The following is a 16,789-nucleotide window of genomic DNA, read 5'->3' as shown; positions in this document are numbered from 1 at the left end:
ATAGATACTCTTCTTGCAGCAACACGTGACTAGTAGGCTGTTCTCGGCAATTCGTATTCAAGAATACGACCTCACTCGTACGAATTTTGCTAAATCGTACATATTTTACGAGTTGCCCAATTCGTATGAATATGAATGACCTACCCTTGATAGTCCAGTCATTTTAAGCCAAAATGGGGGTCAACCTTGAACAAATTGCAACAGAAGCAAGCAAACTCAACTGATTTTGTATCCTCAATATGTCCTAAGGAAAAAAAAAGCACCGAAGAATCCCATTAGGGGAAAGTTTCGAAAAAGACCCAAATATACCTTATTCATACGCCTATTCATTTTTTTTCTTACGTGAATAGGGTAAAAATTTTAACCTTTAGATAGGCTATCACCATGAAAATTATTAATTGCTTTGAATTCCCTGTTCCCTCCAACTTTAGTTTAATGCATTTAAACACTGACCAAGCTGAATGCGCGATTAATTATGGTAATGGGGTTTGGTTTAAAACTTTAAAATACAGAAGTTAAAATGAATTAATGTTTTATTACTGCTGCTTGTTGGCAAACAAAAAGGTCACGATTAGGACAAATGAAATGTGTAGCAAATAAAAAAAAATTACGATATTTGATTTTGGTGTATTTTTTATAGTTTAATGGAGTAAAAATAAAATAAAATGAAGGACGTGGGTGGTTTTGAAAACAATGTTTGAACTGCCGAGGACGTTTTGAGTTCTGAAACTTAAAGAAAAATGTGTTTCCTCATGACATGATCCCTCTAAAGAAGGAACATTTTATATTTTTAGTAGGAAGGCCTTTTGCTGTGAAATGCAAAAGCAATGAATCCATATTATTTAATAGTTGTATTATTATAATTACTATTATTGCATTTTGAAGCTTATTAATCCATCTATCTCCTTCGGTTTTGTTTTTTATTATTATTTATTTTAGGTTGGGTATTATTATTGAATAATGTTAGTAGTTGAAGGACGCATGACGTCACAGCTGCGAATGCGGAAGTGAAGCGCACAACAACAAGAGATTGAGGAAAACGAAACAGAACCAGTAATCAGACTAGAAACAATGTTGCACGAATTTAGATGAAATCGACATTGTTCAAAACAACAAGAGGAACGAGGCTTTTTCGAAAGGTATTCACAATGCATTAATACTATTCAATGCAAGAAGTATCTATATTGTATCACTGCAGCATGTTTTAGTAAACAAATATCCTTTATTAATGAGATCGCGACCGGTAAAATCAAATTAGATGAATTACACGAGTAAAGTTTGTAAATGAACGTTGATGTAGGCTGGAGAAAGCCTAGTCTGAAAGATTAAAATAGTTCAAACGAAAGATTGATGAATGGATGATGAGTATATGGATGGACTGGACCGACGCTAAATTGTGTGACGTTTACATCACTGACACCTAGTCAACATAGTTAGAAAGTATAACTTAACTATATTTGATCATTCCAGCATGTTTTAGTTACAAAATATGTTGTTTGAATGAGATCGCGTCCTTTGAAATCAAACAGATGTATAATTGTTTCAATGAATAATTACTTGTTATTAATGAAGCATGTTGTCATACAATTGAAAGTTTACCAAATGGTCATATTTGTGTATTTGCTTTACAGATGCACTGTGTGGCTACTGAAAAACATCTGGAGAGCTCAGGGGTCCTCCAGAAGCCCCCTGATGAGGAATCATGTGAGGAGGAAATGGACACATCAGAGACGAAGTGGCACTGGTTTTACCTTGCCGAGTGTGGCGTCTGGCACATGTTTGAAGTATGTACTGCGCTTTATAAAACTGCAGTCTGATAGATTAGACTAATATGAATGACAATTCATAAGTTGCCTTTTTGCTGATCACGTCATGCTGTTTTCCTTTTCACTACAGGAAGTGCCGAGCACAGGGTGTTCTGTCACCAATGAGCAAATTGAACAAAACTACTGCAAGAATCAGCATGCTTCAATGGACTTCTATACTGCTAAATATACCTATAAATTAGACTTTTCTGGTCAGTTACCTAGCAAAGCCTAGATTTTTGTTATCTAGATTTGTGGTAATAAATGCCATGAGGGCTGTGATATGCATCTTTACTGTAATTTTCTCAACTCTATCATGTCACTAGCTATGAAACAAGTCAATGTGACTACTGGAAAAGAAAGGCCAATCAAAAGGGCATTGCATTCAGCTACTGACTTTAGGTAAGCTCTTTTATACAGCTTTTATTATTATAATATTTATATTGTAATGTTTTATATTATACATTTGTATATATATATATTTTAATTTTGTGTTTCACAGATTTATCTGTGATAACCCAGCTCTTCCTGTACCCAGTCACTGGGAAAGAATTAATACAGAGGAACCCTATCAGGTAAAAAAAAAAATATATATATATATATATAAAGTTAAATTAATGACACAGAATGCACTACACTTAATTACAGTGGTTTGCATCATACCTAGAGGATTCAATGTTTTTTTTTGTTAATTTGAGATTTTTTTTCCCATCTGCTTCTTGTGGTGTGCCTCAGGGATCCATTTTGGGACCTTTATTGTTTTCCCTTTATATGCTTCCTTTGGCCTACATTTTCTTCAGAAATGCAACATTCCTTATTACTGTTAAGATGACAATTCTCAGTTTTACCTTCCAGTAAGGCTTGACACTGCTGTTTCTTTTGATGTTTTATGGAAATGCATACATTATATTGACAGTTGGATGGAGGGATGCTAGAATAGGGGAAATTCTAGCATCCCTCCACTGGCTTCCCATTAAATTCAGGGTTGATTTTAAAATTCTCATGTTTGTATATGAGGCGTTGTTTGGCTGTGCACCAAAATATATAATAGTTCATAGTGTTTAAATAAGCTTTATGAATAAATGTTGTTGTTGTTGTTTGACTGTGACTGTTTCTCTCCAGCTTATTGCTCTATGCAGAGATACGTTTGAGTACAAAGAAGTGGCCCGGTTATATGAGAGAACCATGACCCAGTCCATCAGATCCATTCAGAGAATACAGAACCTGGATTTGTGGGAGTTTTTCTGCAGGTTGACTCATTTCCAATATTTGAAACAAACCTGAAAAGGTTTATATTGCAATAATGACTCTCTGTCTGCATATCACACTTATTACAAGGTTTCTAAGCAAATACAGTGTTATTCATTTTCATTTTAAATGTTTTTGGACCATTTCATTTATGACAGAGTCAAACTTGAATTTAAATATATTACACGTATATATTTTTAAATATATTATTAAAAAAATGCAAATATATTACAGGAAAAAGGCCCAGCTGAGAAAGATAAAACATGCTGTAAACGTTGAAGAAAAGATGCTTTTTCACGGAACTGGCCACAGTAACATACAGGCCATATGTACATACAACTTTGATTGGCGTCTCACAGGAAGTCATGGTGACGTCTATGGCAAAGGTACAGTCCATGAGTCTTTTTGCATTAAAGGGATGATTCACAAAAGATGACAACTGTGTCATTATTTATCCTCATGTCAGTCCAAACCTGTATGACTTCTATCTTTCATTGAACACAAAAAGTGACGCTTTGAAGAATGTTCACGCTGCTCTTTTACATACAGTGGCAGAGTGGATGTGGATAGGGCTGTCAAGCTCTAACAAGCATGAAATAAAAGTCATTCATACATCCAGTGTCCTGAAGCCAAATTATAATTTTGTCAACTTTTTCACTGAAAATATGCCATGGTCACCATCCACGATCATTCTGTGGATAAGAACAGCTTAAACATTTGCGTATAAATGATAAAAAAATTATTTTATTTCCACAGTTAAAAATATACAGGTTTCGAAAGACATGATGGAATGTGGCTAAATAATGACTTTATAAAAAATTGTTTCTGTAAATACTGCAACATCCTAAATTATGTACATATTTAGACTGCATTTTTTAAATATGTTATATATGGAAGCCCATTTCTTCCACATATGAAAAAAAATGCTTTTAAGTCATAATAATGAGATAAGTTGCAATTATGACATACAAGTCGAAATTATGACATAAGTATCAAAATTGACATAAAAAGTCATGATGACAAAAAAGTCGCTCTTTATCGTTATTCACATTTTTGTCTCAAATATGAGAATAAGTCACAATTATGTCATAAGTCATAATTGTCTTTTTGTCATAATTTGACTTTTTTACATAATTTAGACTTTATCTCAATATGACTTAGTATATCACAATTTTGACTTATTATCTTAGCTCATAATTATCTTAGCATTGCATATTTTTTTGGTGACTTTTTATGTCACAATTCCAGCTTTGGATGAGATAAAAATATGCAAATACGAGTTGCAAATAATTATTTTGACTTTTTATATAATACTTTTGAATTTGTATCTCCTCATCATTTACTGAAGCATATTTCTTTTCTTATGGGGTGAAATTTGACTTTTTATTGGAATAAAACTTTAGTTGCCTATTTTTTGTTGTAGGGTTAATTGTAAACATTCCACTACTGTTGAAATGTCATTATATAAACATTTTACACTGTATACATACATTTTTTGTCTTCACAGGAAGCTATTTTGCACGCGACGCAAGATATTCCAGCAAGTTTTGCCATTCGACTAGCAAGCATAACTTTATCCTACAGAGACATGGTATGGCACCCGCTATTTTCCAGAGTGACCCGCCTTACAAGTGCATGTTCCTGGCCCGGGTTCTAGTTGGGGAGTACACACTGGGTCACCCCCAGTACTGCAGACCTCCTTCTAAAGACACGAGCATTGCCAACTTTTTCGACAGCTGTGTGGATGACATGATAAACCCTAAGATCTTCGTTATATTCGACAGCAACCAGATCTATCCGGAATACCTAATTGAATTTTACTGATGTCAAAGACCAAAAGAAAGTCAGCATAAACTGTGTTAACGGAACTTACTGTACCGTGGAGTTGTGAGTTTTAGAGCAGAGTGCTGTAACAGTGCTGAGGACGGTTACTGCAAAAGTGCCTTTGGTGAAAAACTATGAAATATATAACTATGTACTGTAGGGGGCTGAGAAAAAAAAAAAAAAAACATATATATGGGTAATATATTTATTGTTTAAATGGATTATATCAACTTGATGTTTTTCATAACATTTATTTTAATGTTGAACTGGGAACCAGTTTTTCCTCTTAATTTTCTTCTTTTTTTTTTTTCATTTAAAAAGGCCATAACTTGTACTATTTACTTGTGTAATATCAAGAAATCCTGCCTTGTGGAAGAAAAAAAAAATGTTGGCAAAAAGTGATTCCATAAAGACTGAGTTCTCAGTTTATGTTTTTCAAATTTGCACATGTAACATTATTAGTTTTATTATTCCATAGTCTACCTCTCCATAATTCTACCTCTTGTGTATTTTCAAAAACAAAGGCAAAAATCTCTTTTGTTAAACATTCATTTTCTGGAAATCAGATGACATATTAGTAGCGATGAAACTAAGTTAGTGACAGATCTTTTCTTCCGTATTGTGACTTATAGCCTATCCGAGTGAAACAAATTATTGAAGAAGAAACAAAAATGTAGTGTGGGGACTTGGTTCTGTCCATCGGTTGTTGATTGGGTGGAGGCAGATCTCTTGCAGTCCATTGGAAGATTGGATGATTGAAGAAGCCTGGCGTAAATCAACAAAGAAAAGTCTGTAATTTCATGGAACATCAAGTTGACATTTTGAATAAAACTTACAATGTCACAAAAAAGAAAGAAAATGAAACATGCATGGATGAATCACAATAAGATTAATGCATTTATAATTGGATTTTTTTCTACTATACATCCCCTGCCTTATAAAATAAATGAAAAAAAAAAAAAAATATATATATATATAAACATTTATTTGGTTATATATATTACTAAGGTCTAATGCCTCAGTATTGTTCTGCTGGGTGGTTTCTTCCCAAATAAATCAAGCATTTTCAATTTATGAATGTTGAGTACGATGGGCGATGGCGTTAAATCACTTAAATTCCATACAGCCTGATCACAATGAAATCACGTTACAAAGAATGTGATACCTATCAGATTTATCTCCATATACAGTACGATTCGAATTCAAAATGTTATGTTCAAAGTGATCACTCTGATATCCTAAATAGATCTGTCACATATGAGGAAGAAAGATCGATTCGGGTCACACTAAGCTTGTTTGCCTCTATACTATAGAGTATGTCAAGAATTTGTGAATCTCAAATCAACTAGTATCTCAAAGGTGCCTGGATCGCATTCTCTGTGCATGTTGGTTGGAATAATCCTAATGGAATACTGGCTTTTGATATTACTTTACAATCAACAATGTACAGTACATACTTGACACGTAAAAGTACGCCAGTTGGGAAAGCAGCCATGATCAAATGAATGAAAAGCAGACAATATACAATGCAACAAAACAAAATGAAACATTATGATTTTCATGGAAATTCCAAGAACATAGCTAGGAGAATTGGATTGGTGGAGGAGAAGCTATTTTAGAGATGTATGATCAAACCTGAGCTGTCTTTGTGGTTTAGTAGAACATAGAGCGTAAATGTGTGTTAAGAAGGACATGGCTGGAATTCCTGATCTATTCAGTCTAATCAGACTTTTTACCAAATAGTTACCTCCAATACAGAGTTACACTTTTGTTCCTCCTCTCAATGAGAGATAAATTAGTAAATAATCCTTGATCATATTTTAGTTTTATAAACAACATATGTCTACTTGTAAAATACTGCATGCCTATATATAATGTAACCCAGACAGCAACATAGTGTCGGCCCAAATCCGGGCCACATCTGGTACGCGTGGATTCAACTTGTACCAGATGTGGGCCAGATTTGGGCCGACACTATGTTGCTGTCTGGGAAATGAAATTCAAAGAACTTAATCCTGTTTTTGTTCTTTAAAAAAAAAAAAAAAATACATAAATAAATCATATTATGTATAACATATTGACCCAATATATTCATCCATAAAAATGCACACACTTCTGAATTTATTTCCAAAGGATTTATTTGTCACTTTTCAGACCTGATTTATCAAATCCACTGAAACATTATGAATTGTTACAGTAGTTTCTCAGCCAATTGTTGTGATATCCATAGGGCTGATGTGAAGAGAATTATATTTAGTGTATTACTAGATATTAATATTTTCTGTACTTTTTTCATCCATGGTTGTGCTTAAAATACAGCAAAATGTAGCCTAAATGTTTGATGTATAATGACATTAAAATGTAATTCCAGATGTATTTGTATACAATTATAAATAACCAAAGAATATATGCACATTTAAGATTATAATAAACATACATTTTATGCATAGTTGATTAGGTTTCAGAATTGCACTAAAATGCATACTTTGTTGATCCTGGAACAACATTTCTGTCCGAAAATTTTGTCGTAACCCTATCCCTACCCCTAAACCTAACCCTACCCATAAGTTTTCCCAAAAATCAGAGGGTAATGATTGGTGAATAACACTGATGTAGAAGAACCTAACCCTGGTTGTAAGCCGAAACTTGACATAAACTGTAAGCTTGTCCCTTAAATCTGATTGGTTGATTGGAATGTTGTTCCAGGATCAACAAAGAAATTTATCCAGGAACATGTTGCACTTGGTTAAATCAGGTTGTGCTGTCAGTACATGCTATACAACACTATACTAAGTATATATTTAAAGTGCTTTAGAATGTATTACACAATTGCACACTTAGCTTTGCTCAAGTGCTACTAAAGTGTCAAAAAGCCCCCAAAGTTGAACTTGTTGCATATTAGTCAAATTTGAACAGTAATTCCATATCACTTACATACTGTAAAATGAAGTTGCAACGCCATAAGTCGTTAATACGTAACCCCATAAAGCCTACTGAATCATGTTTCATACACAGATTTTAAGGCCTCAAAACTGATCAACACTTTGCTGAAAAACGTCAAGACAATCTACTACATGCCTGATGTTGTCTGATTGATAGTTTATACTTTTTAGCAAGTAATATGCCTTTTAGTATATAATTGTGGTCCATGAGCCCTTTTGCTTTGAAATCGTTACTGTTTTTCATAAAGTAAACATACAAATAAATATATGTTATATTGTTAGAAATATTTCAAGATGAACACTTACTAGGTATACCTGATTAATTTTGAGAAAAGTCATGTTAAAATGTGAGAATCAAATTTGATACATAGGAACGTTTATTTGTACATCTCTAAGTCGCCATTGTATTGCATTACATTATATGTTTTGACCCCCACAAAATAAAATAAAAATCCAGAGCTTTGAACATAAACTAAGCATTTAAATATAATCTTACTAAGACATATTATTGAGAGATAGAGTGACAATTGATATTTATATGTATTTTAAGTTGTCTATACTGTTATTGTTACTGTTTTGCTCAGTTTGGGCCTTTTTTTCTTCTTTTTTTTCTACTTGAGTATAATCTCCATATTCTCCTGTATCGTACTATTTAAGCCATACAAACCTGATGTATCAAATATGAAACTCAACAAAAACATTTTCATTATTTTTAGACTTTGTCCAAAGGTTTAATAAACTGTTCCATTCCAATACATTTTCAAATATTTTTTTGGGACTATTATGTCATATGTCATGACATAAAACATATGTCAGGCTTATCATGGGTGAGTATGTGCAGTTAGATACATCAACTTTGAAAGTATACATTACTTTTATAGTAAGCACTCTTTTTAAAAGTACACTTTTCACAAGTGCAATTTTACAGTTGATCCAAAAGAAAGTAAAAACCCAGGATAGAGGGGCTGAGTGAATGTGGTCTGGACTCTGTGGATGAGGGTCATTGTGTCAGAGACGCTGTAGAAGGACAGAGTTCCTGCACTGTGATCCACATACACTCCTATTCTACAGCCGCTGGTTGGTACAGAGAGTTTAATCCGTTTCTTATCGGAGTAAAATAAGCAACCGGACAGATCATAGAACAATCTCCAGGACTGCCGATTAAACCCAAACACGCACTTATCGGAAGACCCCTTCCTACTAATGCTCTTATATGACACTGATATACCAACACCACCATCGCCACTCCACTCCAATTCCCAGTAGCAGCGTCCACACACACTCTCTCTACACAACACCTGAAGAGGACAATCAAATCTGTCTGGATGATCAGGATACTGCTGAACTGTACCATTGTCAGCGGCCATTTTGTTTGCTTCAGATAGACGAAGGCGTTTATGCACTGTGTTTGGATCCAGGGTGAGCTGACAGAAATCTGGAGAAAATAAAAGATCTATTATCAAATATATACATTCAAATATATAATTTAACAGTATACACATTTACTTAAAATTTAATTAAGATTATTTTCAACATTTTTGTTATTTACAACATGTAATTTTGTGTATGTTTATTTGTACATCTGTCCATCATCATTGTATTGCATTACATTATATGTTTTGACCCCCACAATAAAAAAACCACAGCGCTTTGGTCATATAAAATAAGCAGTTAAATATCATCTTACTAAGACATACAATTGGAAGATATTCAGTGACAACTGATATGAATATGCATTTTTTGTAAGTAGTCTGCTATACTGTTACAAATATTTAATTGCTTTACATAACAAGCTTAGATTCTTGTCTGAGGGTGAGTTTACACAACAACGATGTACTAAAAACAGAAAAAATGTTCCTTCGCATTTTTCGCATACAGGCGACCATGTTGTCAAAACGATCCCCGTTCACACGGATCTATGAAAACGACTAATAACGCTGTATTATGCATGCCAGGCCAGTAGTTGGCGATGTAACTTTGTAATGAAACACTACACGCCTATAGACTGAACACGTAATACGCATGCACATGACGTCACCGTGTTCACAAATTCACGTTTTTGTAGTTTACATGGAGACAATAACGGTATCGTTTTTTAAAACCTTGCTGTTTGAAACCTTTTTTCAAAAGTTTTCCCCCAAAACGCTGTTGTTGTGTAAATGAACGATTAAAACGCATTAAACGTTTTGTTGACACTTATTTGAATGTGTCCTTGTTACAAGTTACATGTATTTACTATAGTAACAACAAAAAATTTGGCATAATTACATGCAACTAACCCTAAACCAAACCCTAATCCTACCCTAAACCTATAGTAAGTACTATACATGTAGTTAATTAATAATAAAAAGTACTTATTTGTGCAGTTACACTGTAACAACGTCACTTTAAAGTAAAGTGTAACCGACATTTGTAAAACAGAATCAAACAGCTTCAGATTTAATCTCAGTTGGAAAAAAAAGCAAGTGCTCTTACATTGTAAGAATTCATCCCTGGTCTTGGGGTCTGCGGTGGAAATGATCTGGATGTATGTCACTATAACAAGCCAACAGAGATTTCAAGTGTTTTTATGCAATTACATCTACATGTTACATAATGCAGTCTAATATTTGAACAAAAATAAACCTTCACCTCTTCCCAATATCATTTCTATCTCCTGTTTGCAGAAATCCTCAAGTTTCTCTCTAAGCAGGGAGACAGATTTTGCCACATCATCAAAGAAAATTGTAGAGGAGGAAGTGATGGGTACATCTGTATATTCAGGAGGAACAGAGTAATACTGGAAACTCTATAGACAAAGACAAACATAACATAACAGACACATAAATTCTACTTTTCACAAAATGAACAGAATAAATGAAACCAGATTTCCCAGCCATTTTTATACACTGTGTTTAAAAGTAATGTTCATTGTTTTTGTTTTTGTTTGAAGAAATTGATACTTTTATTTAGCAAGGAGGCATTAAATGAATGATTCACCGTCCTTCGGGTAAGACGTAAAACCGAGGTCCTGACTCTCTGTGGTCATTAAAAATCCCATGGCACTTCTTGTAAAAGAGTAGGGGTGTAACCCCGGTGTCCTGGCCACATTCCCTCCAATGGCCCTTCCCAATCATGGCCTCCTAATAATCCCCATCCACTGAATTGGCTCTATCACTCTCTCTCCTCTCTCCACCTGTATCTGGTGTGTGGTGAGCGCACTTGCGCCGTTGTACTGTGGCTGCCGTCGCATCATCCAAGTGGATGCTGCACACTGGTGGTGGTTGAGGAGAGACCCCGACATGACTGTAAAGCACTTTGGGTGTACAGTAGTACATATGAAAAGCACTATATAAATGTCTAATTCATTCATTCATTCAAATTGATCAAAAGTGACAGTAAAAACATTTATAATGTTATAAAAGATTTATATTCCAATTAAATTATGTTCTTTTGAACTGTCTATTTATCAAACAATCCTGAAATCTGTATCATGTATCATTTCCATCGGGCACTTCCCCCCAACAGTCACCCGTGACAGAAGACAGGACCAATACCGAAAAGAATGGACTCACCAGTGGTGCATCTCCTTCTCCACACTGAACAGAGGAGCCTGCTGGAGTATTTGGGCTGGGTGCTCCAGCACGGCGGGATTACCATTACCAGCCCAGCTCCACACTGAGGGAACAGCAAGTCCCAGTCCTAAAGTACAGATACGATGCCAGAGCCCACCACAGACAGATAATCTGAGCCTGCCACCATGAACGAGCTGGAGCCTACAATAACGGAGCTTGAGGCTCGCAAGATGTCTGACCAGGTGTGTGAGCAGACAACATCGTCCGTGACTGTGGAAGTCCATGTGGAGTTCCTGAGATTGAAGAAAGATCCCACCCACATTCCCGCTGCAGTGGGTGAGTTGAAGTTGGCTTCTGGTGCCGTCCAGTTCTCCTGCGTTTCTGCTGGTCCCTCACTGCTTCAAGCCTCCTGCATCTCCTATGATATCTCCCAGCCTCCCTCTCCCACCTCCTCTTCAAATTCCAGTTTCCAAATTCCAAATTCCTCTGCCCAGTCTCAGCTGTCTCCCGTCAGCCCCTCGTCAGCCCAGCCCCTCCTCTACCGTCCCTCTGTGGCGTGGATCCACCTCTGGCCTTACAGCATCCAGCTCTTCCTGGACAAAGGGACCCCCTAGCTCCGTCACCAGCCGCTGATCCCATCACTCCACCTCGGTCCGTCATCCAGACTCCACTGCCTTGGCTCCTCCCTCCCTCGGCTCCACCTTGGGACTATCGGCCTTACTGCTCCACTGGGCTCCCTCGATCCTCTGGCTCAACCTCTGTCGGACGCTGCCTCGCCTGCACCACAGACTTGTGAGCCATCCGCTCCGTCTCTCCACCCCTACGGCTCCGTCTGTCTCCCCCTCCCTCCGCCTCTACCTCGGCCCTCAGTCGCTCTGGTTCCACCTCAGCCTTCCGGTACCCTGGTTCCACCTTTGGAGGGGTCATTGCCACGCCTCCGTCATGGCCTCTGAAGTCTGCGGTCTTGTGCTGATCCATCAAAATCTCCACCATGGCTTCTCCCTATCTTGACGCCACCATAGGCTACTTCCTGGCTGGTCCCTGGGTCATCGTCCAGCTCCCTCTGCTCCTGGCTACTCCCTCCTTCAGTGTTAAGATGTTGTTTCATGCATTTTGCTATTATTGGTGGATTAAAGACTATTCCCTGGAATTCTTCTTCATTGTGTGCTTTGAAAGATTATGTGTATTTTCAGTCGTCTTTAGTCAGATGCATTTACATTGTGACTGTGCCTTAGATGCAATCAACTCTATGTGTGTCTGTAAAGGTTTGAACCAAATGGCCCATACAGACCCATGACCCATGAAACTGACGGGCGCGAATGACAAAGAAACAGCTTTGCTCAGAATAGATTGCTGGGTAGATCAATCTCCTGTGGGAGGTCCTAACAGTTTTATTGTATGCAGCCCTTTTGTCTTCATGTATAAAGTTCTGTCACACAGACAGACAGAACTTTGGGTTAAGATTGTTTGAAGGTCGACACGCTAACATCGCAGCTGAAGAACTGTGCAACACTACTACCTTCAATAAATTCTTATCCCCACTAGAACTCTTGTCAAGCTTGCTTATTTTATGTATTAGCAAAATCTAATAGATAGCCAAATATAGAGAAATCTAACAGCTTGCTTGCAACAGCCTCAGTTGAAAATATTTTACAGTATTACTACTTTTACTGTATTTCTGTGATGTCAAAGCTGAAATTGAACAACTGTGGTGTGCATTTCAATGTATTTTGGGCAAAATAATGAAGGCTACTTTTTTAAAGTAGCAAATAACTTTTCTACTTTGCTTATTTCTTTTTTCACAAATATCGAGTGTTTACATGCACAACAACATTCTGACAACTATCAAAAAGCAACTTGTACTAAGCAACTTTTGCGCTCATGTTCTCCGACTTCGCGTGCAGCCGTGCACAAGCGCAAAACCTCACAACACCCACCCCCTGTCGGTGATTGGTTGGAACACTATTTATTTTGGTTTTTAGTGGTTGGTGAAACCAATTGTTTTTGTGTGCAGATCTCAGAGCCTAGGCTGCCTACAGAGACGCGTTTTTTTGACGGCCTGCTTATGGGGCGGGCAGCTAGCGGATCGTTAGGAAAGATTAGATGAATGTGATAATTTATGTTTGGGCCTTTTTTGGGCCTGAAATCGCTGATACAACCTTTAAAGAGTAATTGAATTTAGTAAACATTAATTGCAAATCAGAATTTAACTAAAGACCTGCTTTAAGAATAACGTTACCTGGAGGAAATTGCTGTGATTGTCTGTGTGTGAAAGCTGCTCTAGCTCAGCGTCTGTCCTCCTCAGATCATCGATCTCTTGCTCCAGTCGCCTCAAGAGTCCTTCAGCTCGACTCACTGCAGCTTTTTCCTGATCTCTGATCCGCTGTGTGAACTCAGAACGTCTTTTCTCAATGGAGCGGATCAGCTCAGTAAAGATCTTCTCACTGTCCTCCACCGCTGCCAGTGCAGAGCGCTGTTATACGACACACAGTCCTGACATTAATCCAACAGTGAACACAGATGTTGTTCGTCTCATGTGCTCAAAACTCACCTTGTGTGACTTTACAGTCTCTCTCAGCTCCTGAACCTGTTTCTCTTTCTGCTGGATGCTCTTTTTAAACTCAGTCTGTGTCTTTCTCAGCTCTTCCTACAGGACAAAAATGCAATGTGCAAGTTGTAGTATAGTGCAAATATTTTAAAATACTCAATTTATTTTGATGTAAGTAAAAAGTGGAATCTAAAGAATTTTCGATCTATAAGTCATACACAGTCTATAATTTATTTTTTTTTTTGCATAGGTTTCTCTATATCATTTTTAGAAATTACAGTAGCTATACTTGAATAAATGAATAAATGAACCAATGAACAACAAAAAAAGAAAATCCCCACTAATTATTGTGGTTTAGATCATAAATTACTTTGTCTATAGATACTGTAGATAGATAGATAGATAGATAGATAGATAGATAGATAGATAGATAGATAGATAGATAGATAGATAGATAGATAGATAGATTGATTGATTTAAGTTTTAAAACTATCATACATCTATGATATACAGTACAATGCTTAGCACTGATAAATAATGAAATATTGATTGATTGTACATAAAAAGAGTAAAGCAGCTAAAATAAATGTTTGCATTAGAATGTATGTGTTCATCATACCTGCTTCTCCATCCTCTCTTCTACAGCTGTTACAGTGTCATGGTTTTTGTGTGCATCCATTCCACACAGATAACAAATGCACTGCTGGTCAGTACGACAGTAGATGTCCAAAAGTTTATCATGTTTACGGCAGATCACCTCCTGTAGTTTGCAGGTGGCATCCATCAAGTTGTGCTTCTTACCTTTAAAAAAATGATCGTGTTGCTCGAGGTGATTTTGACAGTAGGAGTTGAGACACACTAAACAGGACTTGATGGCTGTGTATTTTGTTCCAGTGCAAATGTCACACTCCACATCTCCTGGTCCAGCGTAGCAGTGAGCAGGAACAACTGCATGGAGCTTTGTCTTCTTCAATTTCTCCACCATTTCAGCAAACACCACATTTTTACATATGACAGGTCTTGGAGTGAAGGTCTGCCTGCACTGAGGGCAGCTGTAAACTCCCTTCGGATCCTCCTGATTCCAGCAGTCTGTAATACAGTTCATACAGTAACTGTGTCCACAGGGAATGGTCACTGGATCCTTCAGTAGATCCAGACAAACTGAACAGCTGAACTGGTCCTGAGCCACTAAAATGTTGGCTTCTGCCATTTTACAGAAACGTAAAGCAGCAGCTCAATAATCTCTTCCCGTGAATTGACGAGTTTTCTAGTTTCTTCTTTGAGGAAGTGAAACTGTGAGGGTGCAGAACTACAGTCAGCCGATAGAGGGCGCTCAAGTCTCAAACACTATTTTCTACTTCTGTCTGTGATTTTATGCTCTCCAACTACAGGTAATTTTGTGTCCTTGGCCTTTTTCTGTAAATAAATAAACAAACAAATGCACAAATAAATTGTCATTATGAAGTTCATGCTCCTAGTAACCACCAAATCTTGCCCCTGTTTTCTTTTAAAAATGTCTTTGCAAGGCTGTTTATTAGCAGATTTTGCAGTTTTATGCTTGTCCCCAAGCCAGACTGGCCCTCTTTGAATGCCAAAAAATTATATTAAAGGATCGATTTAAAAATATTTTTACCATGTTTGTCTTAAGGACAAATAAAATAATATCATACCATCGAAATTCTATATATCACAATTTTAAACTATTTTTGGAATAAAATAAGTCTGTCCCCAGGTTTACCGTCATTTCCACCTCCCTCAACAAAATCCACTTTAATAGATCCACCTTAAATATTTTATTTACTTGGTAACCATGGAAATAATAGTGAAAAGGATGAATTAGTTGAAGATGAAACTTCAAACACATGTGCTCTTCAGCACAAGAAAATAAATCAAGGTAACTCAAGCTTTTATACAGAGTATTTTTATTCGGCGTCATTTCCACCTTGGCTGTAGTTCGGTTGAATTAGCCTATGTACAACAAATATAAAAATAATGTATTTATTTCTATTACGAGTAAACAACATGCTAAGTCCAAAAGTAGCTAAGCCTGACATGAGGGTGTGCTAATATTGCAGAAAAAGTCCTAAAATGTCATTTCCACCTCTGAGAAATTACAGGCAAAGCTTTGGACATGATATATGGCATTTTTGTGTGCTATATGCATGTTCTCATGACATATTTGTGCTTTTGGACTGAGAACTTTAGGCTATATATCACCATTCCAGTACACTCTATATTTATTTTTAATTATCTATATTTATATGAATGTTTTGAGCAGGTTCATATAATTTGCATACCATTTGTAATCATTATTTTTTAAAACTTTTAGGTATACTGTTCAACTCATTATGTTAAATAATAAAATACATGGTTAAAAATATTTTGGACTGGCAATTTAAGTAAAAATAAACAGAAACAATCTTTCCACCATAAACTGTCATTTCCACCACTTTCCACCACTACAGTTTTTAAGAAAAAAAATAAATAAATAATAACCAATGATGTGAATCTTATTGTAAAGTGTTTTTAATACTACAGTTTCCATCTTTGTAACCATGATATACACTTTAATATATGTAAATTTAATCTAAATTAAGCTTTGGTACCGAAATTGGTACCGAGAACCGTGGATTTTCACTGGTATTGGTACCGAATACTGAAATTTTGGTACCGTGACAACACTAGTAGCTCTGTTAGCTCGGTAATTTAGACAATAGGCTGTTGACAGAGTAATGTTAACGTTGGTAATGGCTGTTATGTTATTTTCTTTTCAATGATGTTCCTTGTTACATGTTCATTGCTGGATTTATGGAAAAACATCAACCAATATTGCATATCCATTATTATAATGGATATAATTAAAGAATA

The 16,789-nt window shown here is 36.3% G+C and overlaps 2 protein-coding genes across 2 annotated transcripts; one reads left to right on the top strand and one right to left on the bottom strand.

The window, feature by feature from the left end:
• Positions 1–986: 986 nt before the first annotated feature.
• LOC311081047 (protein mono-ADP-ribosyltransferase PARP11-like) lies at positions 987–5,301 on the top strand. Its single transcript, XM_084111444.1, has 8 exons — positions 987–1,139; positions 1,632–1,784; positions 1,897–2,017; positions 2,132–2,207; positions 2,308–2,380; positions 2,928–3,055; positions 3,288–3,439; positions 4,561–5,301. The coding sequence occupies exons 1-8, from the start codon at positions 1,089–1,091 to the stop codon at positions 4,875–4,877; spliced, it is 1,071 nt and encodes a 356-aa protein (XP_083967570.1). The 5' UTR covers positions 987–1,088; the 3' UTR covers positions 4,878–5,301.
• A 1,703-nt stretch (positions 5,302–7,004) lies between these two features.
• On the bottom strand, positions 7,005–15,210 carry ftr64 (finTRIM family, member 64). The gene is made up of 6 exons (XM_084111336.1): positions 14,541–15,210; positions 13,925–14,020; positions 13,613–13,846; positions 10,451–10,607; positions 10,295–10,354; positions 7,005–9,254 (listed from the first exon to the last, which is right to left on the bottom strand). The coding sequence occupies exons 1-6, from the start codon at positions 15,129–15,131 to the stop codon at positions 8,728–8,730; spliced, it is 1,665 nt and encodes a 554-aa protein (XP_083967462.1). The 5' UTR covers positions 15,132–15,210; the 3' UTR covers positions 7,005–8,727.
• Between the last annotated feature and the right edge of the window lie 1,579 nt (positions 15,211–16,789).

This window comes from Abramis brama (genome assembly GCF_963993115.1).
Source record: "Abramis brama genome assembly, chromosome: 4".
Taxonomy (NCBI): Eukaryota; Metazoa; Chordata; class Actinopteri; order Cypriniformes; family Leuciscidae; genus Abramis; species Abramis brama.
The sequence above is the reverse complement of the archived record's forward strand: the minus strand, read 5'-3'. Positions and strand labels throughout refer to the sequence as shown.